Here is a 13,368-nt window from a genome sequence, read left to right on the forward strand (position 1 = left end):
CCTCTGCACATGTCCAAACCATCTCAGTCTGGCCTCTCTAACTTTATCTCCCAGTCCTTCAACCTGTGCTGTACCTCTGATGACCTCATTCCTAATCCTGTCCATCCTTGTCCCTCCCAAGGAGAACCTCAACATCTTCTGCTCTGCCACTTCCAGTTCTGTCTCCTGTCTTTTTGTCCATCCCACTGTCTCCAAACCATACAACACAGCTGCTCTCACCACTGTCTGTAAACCTTTCCTTTGACCTTTGCTGCCACCCTTTTGTCACAAATTTGCCTGGACTCTCTTCTTCACCTCTTTACCACACTCCCCGTTTCCCTGGACAGTGGACCCTAAGTCCTTGAAGTCCTTCCCCTTTCTGACCTGTGACCTCCTTGTAACCTCAGTGTTCCACCTGCCTCCCTCTCATTCTCACACAGGTACTCTGTCTTTATACGGCTGACTTTCATCCCTCATCTTTCAAGTGCAGGTCCAGGTTCTCTTCCACCTGTTCGCTGTTCTCACCACAGATCATGATGTCATCTGCAAACATCTTAGTCCACAGGGATTCCTGCCTGACCTCATCTGTTAGTCTGTCCATAACCAGAGAGAACAAGAAGGGGCTCAGAGCCAATCCTTGATGCACTCCCACCTCCACACTGAAGCTATCTGTCCCTCCTCCAGCACACCTCACCACTGTCCTGCTGTCCTCATACATGTCTAATGTACTTATCTGCAATTCCAGATTTCCTCATAGTTAAATTGCAAAAAACCATGCAGAAATATAAAAAAAACATAAACAAAAACAAAACAAACCAGGAAAACAATAGTGTGAATGCTGAGTCAGCATTCACATAACAAAGTTGCAGCTCATTAAATCTGAGATTGGCTATTTACCTTATAATGGGACCAGAAACCAGCATCCTGTGTGAAAGTACCACCAGCAGCAGAACCGCTGACTGGTGCTTCAAAACTCTCTCCTCACTAATTTGAGTAGAGAGTTTAAATGTCCGTCCATATGTCGCAAGTTCCATATTTAGCTTTTCCACTGGTGTTCCATTGTCTCTCCAGTGCCTCACAGCAAAAAACAAAACAAAAACAAAGAAGCAGACAGCTGGTCAAAAATGTTTGGAAAACCGATTAGGAGTTTATTACAAATAAAAATGAATGGAAGTTTGCATTCATACATTTGAAGTTGTTTGCAGAAATAGTTTAATTTAAATATATTTGACAGTAGACTGAGCGGGGTCAAGACCTGTCAGAAATACAATCCTGCATGAAGTGCCACCAAGGCTGCAGCAAGAAGGCTGAAGCTGCTGCTGCCTCTACTTGTGCTTGCAAATGTAATGTAAATATCCATGTAATGCAAAACTGGCGATTACGTAAAAATTTGGAAGGTAGGGTTCACCTGAACCACTGTAAAATCTTTGAGATTGGAGTTGTTTTGAGGCAGCAATACATGTTGGTCACGGCCCCACTTGGATCATTAGATCGTCAGTTTGGTTAGAATTAAACCCTGTTCCTCCAAACTGCAGCTGTTCAAAGAGACATCTACAATGGGTGAGATATTAATTGTTTAAAGATCCAATGATGAGTTGTGGCTCCACTCGGCCTTAAGAAGACCCAGGAGTTGTCAGGTTAACTGGCGAGAGGGGTGCTGAGTGATGGAAAGACCACCCTCTCAATCTCATCCTGAAAGTGAAGAAGGCTGGAATCCTGACAAATTTGTTTTATTGAAGTCTATACAGATGACAGACTGCACATTAGAACAAGCAAAATGTTGGATCATAAGATTCAGCCAGTTGAAGTATGTGCCTGTATTGTATACTTGCCTTTATATGGAGAAGAGGTTGTGAAGAGCTGTAGATGAGGGGCTACTTTTTCTTTTTTTCTCAGTTTACATCAGCTCATTTGTGCTAGCTCCTCTGGTTGGAAGGTGAATATTCCTATTTGGGTGGAAAAATCTGCAGAAACCACACTACAAGTGTCAGGTGGAACAGCTTTAACCGCATTAATAAGATTATTCAGTTTGCCTCGGGCCTTTTGGGTGTGCACAGCCACTGTGAGTTCTTGTGGCAGATCCTGTTTCCCACCTGTTGTGAAAGGTGAGTTGTAGCAATCACACTCTTACATTCTTTGCACATACAAGACTAAAGTAGTGAGAATCAAAGCTAAGGTATTTGTTACTAAGAAAAAAAAAATTTTTTTTTAAATTATAAAGCTGAATCAGCCTATTCCAAATCACTTGTAACTTCAGCGGGTTTGCTCAGCAATTTAAAGAGTCATACTGTAAATTCAGACAAGATACAAACAAGATGTGATTCAGGGTTTGGAGTCAGGTTGGAATGTGAGTAAACTTATTGTAGGATTTGGGGTTTCTCCCTAAGTAACCCACAAGAGGAAGTAAGTAAAAAAGAATAAAAAGAAACTTTGTAGTCCTGTACGCATTACATCAGTTGGTTTTGCAATACCTGGCTGTGACTCATATTACTTTCATATTTTTCTGCTAAGTATTACTTATGAACTAGAGATAGACGAGGTAACAAAATGCTTTGTGATTAGAGTTTCTTCTTTGAGACCTGACAGCGACTCAGGTTTACAACCTGTTTAGGTGACTGGAATCCTCCAGTCTGGATGAGTGCATTACTGATGCACATCAGAGTTCACAGATGCTCCCTCTGGTGTTTACCTCCAGTGATAAGGACACAGGCAGGTGAACATAGTCATAAAACAAGGTGGGATCTTCTAGTGTGTCTATTTTCCAACATTATGATCGGCTGATATTTAAACAGGTCTAACGTATGATCCTTGCAATTGTTGTTGACCTCATCTGGACAATCTTAAGGCACCGCAGGTCATTACAATCTGATAACTTAATATAAAGCCAAATACTAAACTATCATCCGTTTGGGGAAACGGTGCCCATCTCTAACTGGCTTGTAGGGAAAACTCTGGACATATGACCGGTTCATCCCAGAATCAAATAGAGATGAACAATCATGCATGCACACTGTGACTGTGCACACCCAGGGCCATTTTAGAATTACCAGTTAATCTGAAGTGCATGATTTTTGGGCTGTGGGCGGAAACCAGAGAAACCAGAAATGATTCACGCATGATTGGGGAGAACATGCAAACTGGGAGCGCCACACCGAACAGCTACAGGTGAGCTTTGAACCCAGGACCTTAACCAGCTGCACCACTCTCTGGACCACTAACCAAATAGTGAAGGAAATAATAATTAACAAAAGTGATTTATAACAGACGGTAAATTAAAAAAAAAAAAGATTCTGGTTGGGTTAGAGGTTCATGTACAAGCCTTTTGGGAGCTAGTCGTATTATCCACATCTGTATATTGAGTTGGACTTTGTCTTCAAACATTTATAATGCTAATGTATATTAAAAAGACCACAAATCAATAAACTGCATTTCATAAAATGTAAAAAATTGCCCAGAGATTGTTTTTTTTATTTCATGAAGCATTAAAATCACAGCATGGTGGAATATAGCACTTCTCACATTTTTTCAACATTTTACAGACAGGACAGCTGAAGGACCTTGAGTCTTAGCTAAGGTGAAAAAGCACACTTTTGGTTTTGTAAAATTTGTTAACAGACTCTTAAAACAAGGACATACTGTAATTTTAAATAACCTCTTCAGCCCAGCTTTTAAATATTCCTTATAACACAAAATATTAGATGTAACACACCAGTCGATTGCAGGGTGTTGCATTAAGCGGAGAAACATTTATTCTTTTACCCCAGAACTTAGAGAACTTTGTGGACTGCATTCTGCATTTTGTAAGAGCACAACACATTCCTGTTTGACTGAGAGAGGCATTTTATTCATAGACGCAGCACTGGCAGTATTCATTGTAGACCAGATTAGGCTGACATCTCTGCACGTAGGTAAGTCCGGCGACGCACTGATAGAAGGTGTTCCTGTCGTTTTCATTCTTGTAGAGGCCGTCAACCTTTCCAACACAGAAACCGCTCCCAGAAGGAGCCCTTGTGGTGGTGCTATTTGTGTTGGGGCCGCCTGTGGGGATGACCGGTGGTGGTGTTGGAACACCTGGCAAATTTATTCAGAACAATTCAGTTAATAAGACTACAGCAAGATTGGGATGGTGACATTGTTGAGCATTGTTTACCTGAATCAAGGAAGGAGCGCAGAGAACGAATGAGGGGATAGTTTCCTTGATTACAGAAATGTCCACCAAAATCATCCAGATCCAGAGACCAGACGAATGCTCCTCCAAAATGGTTATTCTTCACATACTGTGCCTACAAAACAATAATGTTACATTTTAGAATGCGGATTTTATTATTTTTGAAACGTAGTGAAGTTTTCTGAGCTGTTGATCAATTAAAAGTTGGGCTTATTTTATATACTCTGACACAATTTTATAATTTCCATTCATTTTGTAAGCTCGTTTGCTCATATTTAGTGTTGTAGGGCCTGAAATGTTATCAGTTTACTATTAATTATCAGCAGTTCAGCCTGTCAGTCAGTCAACACAACTAACAATGACACACTCACACAGTCCTACAGTCAATTTAGAATCACTACTTAACTTCAAACACAACCTTTTTGCTGTGAGATCCCAGTGCTAACCAACAAAACAACACCTTAAGTATTCACGAGTCAAACTAAACACATGAAGACTGCTTTTAAGAAGCTCAACCACAGAAATAATTCTCACTTCTTGGATAGTTTTATTTAAACCATTTTAGATTCCTGAAGGCTACATTTTTGTTTGGTAGTGCTTTCTTAAAAAATGAAATAAAAAATAGGAAAAATGGAACCATCTTTTAGTTATTAGGTCTCATTGTGTTCGCCCCTGGCCCCTCAGAGTCATCTTAGAAATTGTAGTTGTTTTCTAAGCCCAAGCTGAAAAATACATTTTTGACATTTTTGCTTTTGGCATCAGTTTTGCTTCAATAGTTAAAACTATTCTGTTCTTATGATGTCAATCATATATAAAACACGAGTTTCAAAAACAGGTTTAGAAACACAGCATAGGAATCTGTTCATAATAAAATTAACACCAAAAGAGAGAAAAAAAAAGTCAAGATCCCATATACTGACAAAAAAGTCGCCTGGCCTGAGGCAATACTTGTGCTGTAGAAAAATAAACTTTGTAACAAGAGTGCCATCTTCTGCTCAGTCTTTATTATTAAAAAACGACATATATTCAAGAAGCCTCATCATTATCAGCTGCACCAAGTGTTTGTTCTGATTCAATGGACAATTAATATGATATTACCTTGATTCGGAAGCTCTGCCTGTTGTCGAAGCCCACCCATTCATTGCCTTTGACTGCATAGGGAACTCTTTGTTGGTCAACCCAGTGGGTTATGGCTCCTTGGAGGAAAGTGCAAACCTGAATTCATGAGAGGAGATTGGAATTAAACATTCCCATCATGCTTTGCAGTCTGGCTATTTCTAATTGTTACTTGTGTCTGCCTCACAGAATGTGTATTTATTTATTTTGTTTGTTTGTCTTGGTAGCATAAGAAATAACATTAAAACTTTTGAGTTTTCTGACCTCATAGTAAGACAAAATTCCCATCTCTCGGGTGTAGAGCCCAGCAGAGCCCGCTCCCCTGGATGGCGCTCCAACTCCGTGAGCTTCTGAGGATTTGATATATGTGCGCGCAAATGCAGGGAAACCAACCAGCAGTTTTTCAGCAGGAGCCCCGTTATCTCTCCAGTATCTCATGGCAAAGTCCTGGAACACAGAGAGTTTAAACATTAAGAACAACAACAACAAAAAAACCCCTAGTTATTTGTATTACATAAGTGAATTAGCCAGGGAGGTTTCACTCACAACATTGTAGTCTTTGAATCGGTCCGGAAGGGCAGAACTGGTGAACAGAGGGCTGTTGTGGCCAAGGATTGAATCGGAGGATCCGTGAAAGCGATAGGTCATGACATTTATAAAATCTAGATACCTGTTAAATGGTGCAAAAAAATAAATAAATAAATAAATAATTATCTCTTGCAAATTAAAATCTTTATTTTTGTGATTATTTATGTGATCCATTCCTTCTAACTTCAACAGCCTATGAAACATCTTCATATGAAATGCTGTACACATATTATTCTATAATAATGGTCACGAATTGAAGTTTCCTCATCATTTACGGTCCATGCATGTACTGTGAAGCTGTTGTGGACAAGCTTCAGTATTCTAACTTATCAGGAAGACTTCTAGTTTTATTGTGCATATTTGTCATCGCAGTGACCTAACATCTGCTGCCTGTCTGTGAGTTCGGTTGTAATGTCCGATTGCCTGGCATGTGGTGCAGATGTCACAGAAGCCTGATGGAAACTAGAGGGGAGAGGATCAATCCTGCCAATGATGTGGAGAGACACATCGGTGTTACTCCTGGAATCACTGTGTGGGGGATCTTTAAGCTAGGTTGCCACAGGAGAGGATAGAATAACCATACGATTGCTTCCAAACTGCATTAGATTGCTGCTTGTATCCAGTTCAGAGGGAGGGCCCCCCACCCTACTGACACAGGACCAACTGTATGCCCACACGACTAACTCCATTGTCTATTTCGTCTATTTCACTGTAACTTGTCCTTTAAACATACACAGCTTCATTGAATTTATCGCCACTCTGTCGGGGTTTATAAAACTCTGTGTTCTCATATGACAACAAGAAAGACATCAGGACTTCAACAACTTTAGGTAACATCAACTTACCTAGATACCTCGGCAATCTCATAGCCCCTGTTAATGATTTCCTGCCCAGCTGCCACTGCAGCTGAGAGCAGCAGCCGCGGCCTTCGGGTCCCGACCACCTCATTTTTAAAAGCTTCAAGTAATTCCTAAATGTAAAGCAGACATTGTCAGTACCTTGCTTATTTAGTTCAACCCGAAAGAACAGGCAACGCTCAGACACGAACTCAGTCAAACATCTGAATGAAACACGCAGGACAAAAAAGTGCTGAAATACTTGATAAGAACAAAAAAAAAGAAACATCTTGTAGGTCTTTGGTTCAGATGCATATTGAGGGAGGATGTATGTTTATAAACGGACCTTGCAGAGCAGCGTGAACTTTCTCTTGTCCTCTGTTTCTCCATTGTGTCCAGGGTACTCCCAGTCCAGGTCCAGCCCATCGAAACCATGCTGTCTCAAGAACCTGATGGCAGACTGGATGAACACCTGACGGCTGGCAGGAGTCGCAGCCATGGTGTGAAATCTGTAGACGTTTAAACGGAACAGTGGCTGCAGAAAGTGTTTCTTGAGGTTCTTCGGCATAATGAAACAATGTGGTTATGACAAACACGTGTCAGCGTATTGTTGTAGTTCTGTTGACTCACGGTGATGTTCCAGCGTAAAACCCGCCAACAGACAGCAGAGTCTTCAGCTGAGGGTTTCTGTGATGAACATGTAGAAGTTATGATTGAGATCTGAGTAAATAGTTAAACCTTTTGTTGACATGCAAGTCAAGACACTACTACCTTAATTTTATGAGAAAAACTTCTGGCTCCCAAATACTATTTAAGGTGACCTTAGTTCTAAATCTGCTTTATGTGGTTTTGCTTCTATCATCACGTGAGAAAATAACATTTGAAATCCCCCAGCAAAGTTCTGTTTTTTGTTCCACAAATAAGTCAGAAAATATTGTAAGCATATAAGTATTTTGAATGCTTCCCAAGACATCTGGGTTTAAAAAAACAAACAAACCCGTAAGCTATTTGTGAGGATTTTAAGTGTTCACTCATTTTTCAATGCTTGAAATGTAGAATAAGTAGAATAACAACCTAACATTACATCACAGGACCATTTCTACATTGTTTCTTGGATTTGTAATGTTCAATATTCAACCAGAAACTGCTCACCTGTTCTTCAGTCCATTGAAGGCTCTATAAAAAACCACATCATTCCACTCGTGCGTTTTCAGCTCATTAGTCTCGCTAATTGCTGAGAAGGCATAAATCAGGTGCGTACAGAGGAAGGGGTCCACGCTGTCGGGGAGATATTTCCCAACACCTGGTCTGTACTGGGACCAGTTGGTAAAGTAGCACACCAGTTTGGTCGAAGAAGCTTTGAAAAACGAAAGAAAGTATTATTAGTAGTATTTCTATACTCTGCTAAGCGATTGTGATTCAAATGCAAATACTAGAAACAAGGGAAAAAAATGACTAAGCCATACCAATCTGAAGACACATCAGAAGAGACAATCCTGGAAAAAAAATACAAAACCCCCCCCCAATTTGATAAATATTCAGTAATAAGTTACAACAAGTCGGTGAACTGATCAGCATCTAGAACCATTAACCTACCAGCCAAGATTGTCAGTCGAGCCATGTTGTCTTACTTGTAACCTTTCCTCAAAGCAATCTGAAAGAGAAACAGTGGATGAATCAAGAATAATTACAGGCTTTGGTAAAGCAAAATGAACAGGTTATTCTTCACAAGGTAGTAATACTGTACATAATGTATCATGTATCTCTGCAATAAACTCCTGATGACTACTGTACCTCTTCTTGAGCGATACGCTGTGTGTTTGGCTGCTCCAACGAGGAGTCTTTTATAGGGAATGAAGACAGGTGCAAAGGCTGTACTGCAGTGAACTTTAATGGAGGTTTCCGGGAAGATTAATTGTCGCAGTCTTATTACCCTTACACGCACATTTTATGCTTTTATAAACCTGATAAGGAAATCAAAGGACAAGGGTGTTTGGCCTGCCTTTGTTCACTCACTGAGATCCAGAACCGTGTCCTGCTTCTGTAGATAAGAGGAGTTGATAAAACAGTGATGATGCAGTGGCTTTCCGTGGTGATGTCATTGTGCACAATTAACAACATATTCTTAACAAACCTTTAGTTGACACCTTTAATTTTTTGTCTATAGGTTTAAATAGCAACTTGTTTTTATAAATATAGATTTTTTTTTCTGATTAATTTCTTGGTAACTTGTTTCACAGATCAATCTATTAATCACATGATGCGGTGGTTTAATTCCCTTTCTTTTAAGTGTATACTGTCCTTTCCAGTCAGCGATTACAAAACAGTGTTTGAATGCTGGGATTGCATCCTCAGGCCAGACTTTGATCGGCTTTAGCAAAAACTGACCGTATCTTAATCCTGGTCTAGCAATTTTTGAAGGACTGCATATCGCCTATTAACTTCCATGGCAGAGTTAAATTAAGGTAAACTTTCGTTGACAATAAAGAACTTATAGACTTTGGGGTCAGATCTTGAAATCAGTGTTATGTGTGATGTGCTTGAAGTGTATGTTGGGAACGACTCTCGGCTACTACCACATCAAATTTAGGGTTATTATCTGTATGATTAACTGGGTTATAACAATTTTTGTGTTTTGTGTTCTGATGATTACTTTCTGAGAGTTTCATTAAAATCTGTCCAGCCGTTCATGAGATACTTTGGTAACAGACAGACAGGGTTGACTCCACCAGTTCATGTCAATATTTTAAACATATGTTGACCTTGTGCAATCTTGAGCACTCATGGTATGTTTAGGGGAGGATCTTCAGCTCTGTCCACATCAAATTTTAAGTCAATATCTGTGAAATTGACTCCAAATATTATTCAACTGTATGTACATACAATAATTACTTTATGGGAGCTCCATTTAAACCTGTCCAGCAGTTCCTGAGGGCAATATTTTTTTTTCTAAACATTTATTTTACAGTTTAATTTCTTTGTTATTTAACTATCTTATCAGTCTATTAAACAGATGGTGGGTTGACTTTCTTACCTGCCCCTCCTTTGAGTACATATCCTGCATATCTTGTTCTTTCTAGTTGGTGATTGCAAAACAGCGCTTAAGTACAGTATTGCAATAAGATCAAAATTTCCACCAACCACAATAAATCTATGTCAAGCTGAATGATAACGTTGACCTGCTCCCCTAGTGCCTTCTGGGTGTGCAAGGAATACACACAACTGCTGCCAAAGTGACTCTGAATCCTTGCTGAGGTAGACACCCGATCCTACAGCCATGGACAGGAATAAGCAGGTGTACAAAATGTGGACAGATGGATGCTTTGACAGCAGTCGCATCCTTTATTTGGTGTGAGATTTGTTCGGGCAGAAAATAGATTGAAAGTGTGACTGTCGCACCAGATGTGTGAGAGCTGGCAGTGCTTCTCCACAGACCGTTTGCGGTTTTGCCTAATTTTCAGCGACAGTTTTTCAGTCGTACGTAAAGTTTCTATAATCAAGAACTTGCACTTTTCCCTCAAGCGGCAGCAGGCGCCGCTTAGCCCTAATTTGTTTTGCATCCGAATCAGAGGCTAAAATTCTAAGTTCACTTGTTTGTTAGGCAGCTTTGCCATAACTCTGGCCTAAACTCACTGACCATATGATTAAACCCTCCCTTTCCTACCAGTTTACGAACTAGTTTTTATTTCTACAATGATTTAATTGTAGGAGAAGTTACCAAACTAATCAAAAGTTGCTTCAGCTCACATTAGAGCCTAATGAGGAATTCCACCATATTGGATATTTTAGACTTTTGATCAAACACTGTAAAAATCAGGAATCAGAAATCAAGGGTGTTGTCCTCATTTACTGAGTGAGCAGCAGACTGAGAGAAGATGAAAAGCCAGTGTAGTTCAACAGTCTGTAACTTTAGCCAGCTGAAAATTGGATTGTTTGTTGACTGGGATCCTCCCAATAATGTAGAATTGGTTCTTCTCAACTGAGCACTTGTTGAAAAAAGTTATTTTTGTTGCCTGCTGGATTTATGTCTGCAGACACACAGTCTGTATTTGCATTTAAATCTACTCGTTTCAACCAAAACTCCAAAATTTTCTTGTTTTTGTTTGCTTGTTTGTTTGTTTTTTTAGACCGACATTCCCTTTATGCTTTTCAGCCATAGCAGGCAGTCTTGACAAAAAGCAAGAAAAGTCTTATCCAAGAGACCCCCCCCCAAAAAAAAAGTACAACTTTGGTTGTGCTATCAGTAGCATTTGAACAAAACACAAGACTTGTTCTGGAATCAGGTCGCGGGGTCAGCAGCTTGAGCAGGGAGGCCCAGACGTCTCTTTCCACAGCCACCTCTCCCAGCTTTTCTGGGAGGATTCCAAGGCTTTCCCAGGCCAGCTAAGAGACAGAGTCTGTCCAGCGTGTCCTGGGTCTTCCCCGGGGTCTCCTCCCAGTTGGACATACCGAGGACACCTCCCTAGGGAGGCGTCCAGGGAGCATCCTTAACAAATGCCCGAGCCACCTCAACTGGCTCCTCTCGATGTGGAGCAGCAGCGGCTCTACTCTGAGTCCCTCTCAGATAACTGAATTTCTCACACTGTTTCTAAAGAAAGGCCCTGCTGAAACTCATTTTAGCTGGGCTAAGTTCATAACCATAGGTAAGGGTCAGAAAGTAGACCAACCGGTAAAGAGAGAGCTTTGCCTTGCAGCTCAGCTCCCTCTTCACCACAACGGACCCATACAGAGTACACACTACTGCAGAAGCTGTACTAATCTGCCTGTTGATCTCACAGTCCATTCTTCCCTCACTTGTGGACAAAACCCTGAGATACTTAAACTCTCCACTTGAGGCAGCACCTCATTCCAAACCCGGAGAGAACAGTCTACCCTTTTACGACTGAGGACCATGGCCTCAAATTTGGCGGTGTTGATCCGCAGTGCAGTGGTTAAAGCTGTCGCCTCCCAGCAAGAAGGTCGTAGGATCGTTTCCTGACCTGGGACCTTTCTGGGTGGAGTTGACATGCTCTCCCTGCGCTCATGTGGGTTTACTCCAGGTACTCTGGTTTCCTCCTACAGACCAAAAACATGCTTGTTATGTTAATTGGTAATTGGTCCCTGTGAGTGAGAGCGTGAAGGGTTGTTTGTCTCGTTTGTCTCGTTTGTCTCTATGTGTCCCTGTGATGGACTTGCGACCTGTCCAGGGTGTCCCCCACCTCTCGCACAGAGACTGCTGGAGAAAGGCACCATCTCCCTGTGAAGGAAGGAGAAGTGGGTAAAGAAAATGGATGGGTGGATGGATAGATCCTCATCCTAGCTACTACAAAAGGCCAAAGTGGATACGTTTGGCCATAATGCACAATGACATGTTTGGTAAGAACATGTTATTGTGTTCAGAGAGGAACGCGATGAAATTTCTGATAATCGTAAATTCTGTAATTTCCTGCAAAGGATCCATAAAGTATTTGTCATCATCATAAAGGTGAGGCCATCTAAAAGATGAAGCTTGGATAAAACTGCTTTAAAGACTCAATTATCTCAAGCACACTTGCAAATCTGCAGCACAACGGCTAAAAAAATAATTTAAAAAAAATGACGGTTTTGAAATAGTTTAGTCAAAGTTCAGATCTTATCCAGATCAGAATGCTGTGGCACAACCTATAGTTGTGCAAAAAGAAACCTCAATAAAATGAAGCAACATTGTAAAAAGTGGGCAAGAAGTTCCCCACAATGACGTGAGAAACTGATTGGGTCTTACTGAAATCAGTCGCTTTTTATTGCCGCCAAAGGTTTAAAGTTTATCAAGCTATAAAATCAAGGGAGTACTTTGATTTTTCTCGCATAATTATTACATTTTGGATTTGTTTTTGTGAAATAAAATGACACATGGTTTTTCTGTGGCTAGTAGGGTGCAATTTTTTAAATAATGCCTTACATTAAATGTTAGAATTGAAAATTTTCTATGCACTAGACTACATTGAAAAGGCAGCAAATACAACAATCTGAGAAGCTGGTATCACTTTGTCAAATTGTCTTGCTTTGAAATATGTTATATGTACTGATACTGTATATATGTTATATAAATTATATATAAATATATATAAAATAGAGACTTACTTCTCCAATTACATTGTTCTGTCAAATAATTTAGCATAAGAAGGTCAGTTCAGTTTTCAGTTTTTCTTGTTTTATCTTTAACTTGGATCCTCAAATAACCCAGATAAAATGCTTTTATATTCATCTTTATGACATCGCTTGTCATTTTAGTCCGAGCGATGTGATGATAAAAGCTGAATATACTGTAGTTTAGGACCTGATAACAGAGACAACAGTCTGAATTTTCCTTCATGGACAGATAAGATTCCCACTTTACCGTATGTCTATCATCTCTGATAAGTTTACAGCAAACTGGGCAGGGTTTGATTGTATATGTGCTAGTTAATATATAAATGTCTAGCACACATATGTGTGCTGCTCATTGTCATGTCATGTATTTTTCTTGACTTGGGCTAATGTTTCAGCTTGTGTTGAGTTTGGATTTGTATTTTTTTAAATATTTTTATCGAAGGTAAAAGGGTGATATATCTTTAATTGTATTCCTCCTCATCATAATCATTTGACAAAGAAATTAAAAAAAAAACTCTTCAATGACAATGGGAAATCAAATTTCTACAAAGTATGGCTAATTAAATAAAATAT

At 40.0% G+C, this 13,368-nt stretch overlaps 1 protein-coding gene across 1 annotated transcript; it reads right to left on the reverse strand.

Annotated features, from left to right (window-relative positions):
• Positions 1-3,419: 3,419 nt before the first annotated feature.
• Positions 3,420-8,549, reverse strand: LOC108232146 (acidic mammalian chitinase). The gene is made up of 12 exons (XM_017409752.2): positions 8,482-8,549; positions 8,284-8,341; positions 8,154-8,183; positions 7,840-8,044; positions 7,318-7,374; positions 7,034-7,196; positions 6,697-6,821; positions 5,810-5,933; positions 5,528-5,710; positions 5,246-5,362; positions 4,130-4,262; positions 3,420-4,050 (listed from the first exon to the last, which is right to left on the reverse strand). Exons 2-12 carry the CDS (start codon positions 8,306-8,308, stop codon positions 3,821-3,823), a joined length of 1,392 nt encoding a protein of 463 aa, XP_017265241.1. The 5' UTR covers positions 8,309-8,341; positions 8,482-8,549; the 3' UTR covers positions 3,420-3,820.
• Positions 8,550-13,368: the final 4,819 nt, after the last annotated feature.

This window comes from Kryptolebias marmoratus, linkage group LG8 (genome assembly GCF_001649575.2).
Source record: "Kryptolebias marmoratus isolate JLee-2015 linkage group LG8, ASM164957v2, whole genome shotgun sequence".
Lineage (NCBI taxonomy): Eukaryota > Metazoa > Chordata > Actinopteri > Cyprinodontiformes > Rivulidae > Kryptolebias > Kryptolebias marmoratus.

Coding starts and splice junctions, on each gene's coding strand:
- LOC108232146 (XM_017409752.2), bottom strand. CDS start 8,308: ATGGCTCGACTGACAATCTTGGCTG. Junction 7,375..7,839: donor TTCAATGGACTGAAGAACAG/GTGAGCAGTTTC, acceptor TGTTCATCACAG/AAACCCTCAGCTGAAGACTC. Junction 5,363..5,527: donor GAATTTTGTCTTACTATGAG/GTCAGAAAACTC, acceptor TCATGAATTCAG/GTTTGCACTTTCCTCCAAGG.